The sequence below is a fragment of the Glycine max genome, chromosome 5 (genome assembly GCF_000004515.6).
Source record: "Glycine max cultivar Williams 82 chromosome 5, Glycine_max_v4.0, whole genome shotgun sequence".
NCBI lineage: Eukaryota > Viridiplantae > Streptophyta > Magnoliopsida > Fabales > Fabaceae > Glycine > Glycine max.
Genome location: NC_038241.2, coordinates 4,441,510 through 4,443,952, shown reverse-complemented (window position 1 = coordinate 4,443,952; position 2,443 = coordinate 4,441,510). Strand labels below are relative to the sequence as shown.

At 37.1% G+C, this 2,443-nt stretch overlaps 1 protein-coding gene across 1 annotated transcript; it reads right to left on the bottom strand.

Annotated features, from left to right (window-relative positions):
- Positions 1–1,098: 1,098 nt before the first annotated feature.
- LOC100775486 (zinc finger protein SHOOT GRAVITROPISM 5) lies at positions 1,099–1,877 on the bottom strand. Its single transcript, XM_014775473.2, has one exon. It carries the CDS (start codon positions 1,803–1,805, stop codon positions 1,344–1,346), a length of 462 nt encoding a protein of 153 aa, XP_014630959.1. The 5' UTR covers positions 1,806–1,877; the 3' UTR covers positions 1,099–1,343.
- Between the last annotated feature and the right edge of the window lie 566 nt (positions 1,878–2,443).

Here is a 2,443-nt window from a genome sequence, read left to right as displayed (position 1 = left end):
TCCAATATTCCGGAATCATAATAAGTTGAGCGTATGAAGACGTTATATCATGTATCTGAGGATCTCGATACGTGGACATTTTTAAAGTAATTGGATTGGATTTGAATCTGATAAAATCATTGGATCAGATTACAATTCGACCCAGAGAATACAATAGATAAATATATATATATATATATAGACCAAAATTAGTTGTCTTTCTTTGCTTACTTTCCTTTATCTAAACCTTTTTTTTTTGGTACAGAGAAAATTAAAAAGGGGGGTTGCCGACATATCAAGCTAATTCCAGTCTTGCAACATCTTCGAAAAGGAGCACTACTGTTCACTGTTCTGATATTGATGCTTTTAGTCAGTAATCCGATCCAAAATGAACAGGGACAGTGGGTGTTCGGTGTGTCTGTGATATTGTGCAAAAGTTAAGAAGTTGAATACAAGTGGATACAGCTATCTCGTCTTTGTGGTGATTGGTGCTATACTATGCTTTTTGTTCCGATTCATTTGTTCTATCGTCATCGAAGTTCTCAACTTGGGGTCTTGTCTCACCAAGTTTATCATCATTCCGTTATTCGCGATCAGTCTCTCACTACTGTGTATATATATATTACCACCTTAATTTTAACATAGCTATATGTTTAAATATTAATTTTGCTTAAAAGGCCAATATCAATACAATAGTACTGTACCATAGCGCAGATGAATAAGATAGAACAGACAGCCATCTAAATGATTTTGAGCCAAGATCGTCCTTGTTCTTAATTTTCTGCATTAATTCTACTATCCGCAGAAAATTCTGTACTAGTTATAACATCTCGAGATATGTAATAATAACGATGTAATGTAACTAACAAGTTTACGAAAAAATTGAAAACTACAGGTCCTGCACTAGTTACGATCACACTTGTTCTGTTGTTCAATTTCTGGACTCTGATTTATCCTTTTAACTCAAAAAGGTAAACAAGAACAGATTCATTCGCAGAAAAAAATTAAAGAAAACTGATTAATGATTCGGTATTATTAACTCTCCCATCCTCTCTCATGGGACCTTGCTCGGGTACCTGAGTATTAATTGTCCTGTCTGTTTGTTCATCGCCAAACATATAACAAAAACACATAAAGGAAATTAAATTAAAACATTTACACACGAGAGAGACACATGCTAATTAACCAATCCTAACTAACTAACTAATTTGTGATGAAGCAAAAACGGTTAATTAAAGGGGGTGTTATTCTGCTTGGTCGAGTTTGTTGGTTAGAAAACAGAGATAAAAAAAAAAAAAAACGGGAACAGAGAAATGTTTTACCATTGGAATGGTTTTTTTTTTATTTTGGTGGATGAATTGAATTCAAGCGGGCCTGAACCTTTGCCTACAGGAATGACAAGTGATCTCCATGCACGTGGAATCCACCTGCTGTCTGGTGGCACGCTCCTTGATTCTCTCGGCTCGCTCTACCTCTTCTCTCGCACGCTCCCACATTTGGCGCGCACGTGCGAACTCCGTCTGCGCCATCTCCATCTCGCGCCGGGTGAGCTCCCTCACCCGCTCCGCGTAGGCTTTCTCCATCGCGGCGAGGCGGATTTGCTCCGCGGCCTGCCACTTGAGTGCCTCCACGCCGTCGCACATCAGCACGGCCGCCGGCGGCCGCACGCTGATGGAGAGCTGCAGGTCGAGCGAGGGGGCACCGCCGCCGCCTCCGCCGCAGTCTGTGGTGGAGGAGGAGGAGACCGCCGAGCAGAGGCGGAGGAGGGAGGAGTTGGAGCGCGAAGATGGCAGAAGGTCGAGTTCTCTGTTGACTTCGTCTTCCATTGAAAGAGAGAAGAAGAAGGAGAAGGAAACTGTTTTGATCGGGTAGTAGTAGTGTAACGAAAACAGGGAGTTAGGACTACCGAATCCCCGTAGCGGGAGCTATATATAAACAACTTCGCCACTTTAAATTACCACTTTATCCTTATTAATTAAGTTTTTAGTCCTAAACTGCCGGAGATTTTGAATTTTTAATCCTTAAACTATTTTTAAAAAAAAAATAGTCTCTAAATAATTTATTATTATTAAAAATAGTTTATATGGTTAATCATCTCGATTAAATGGAGAACTATCAAATTAAATTAAATGGTCACAAATATCATCATAGATTATATATATATATGAGAAAAATTAATTATTGTTTTGCATTGTTAATTTCCTCTTAGAATATCATCATAGAATTTGTTTATTTTTTTCTTTCTAGTACGAACCAAGATTATTATCAGAAAGTAGTTAAATTTTAATATTTCCAGACACCAAAATGTGCTACTAAAAAAAATTTACTTTCTTAAAACAAAAATTGTTTACAAGGTGAAAGTTGAAATCTATCACCAACGTATAAAAGAGTTAAATATTTATTAATTATAATTATATCTGTTATCACATAAGAAATTTAAAATATTTTTTTATTTTTTAGAGAC

What these genes read in the sequence shown, in the direction of transcription:
- LOC100775486 (XM_014775473.2), bottom strand. Translation starts at nt 1,805, where the DNA reads ATGGAAGACGAAGTCAACAGAGAACTCGACCTTCTGCCATCTTCGCGC.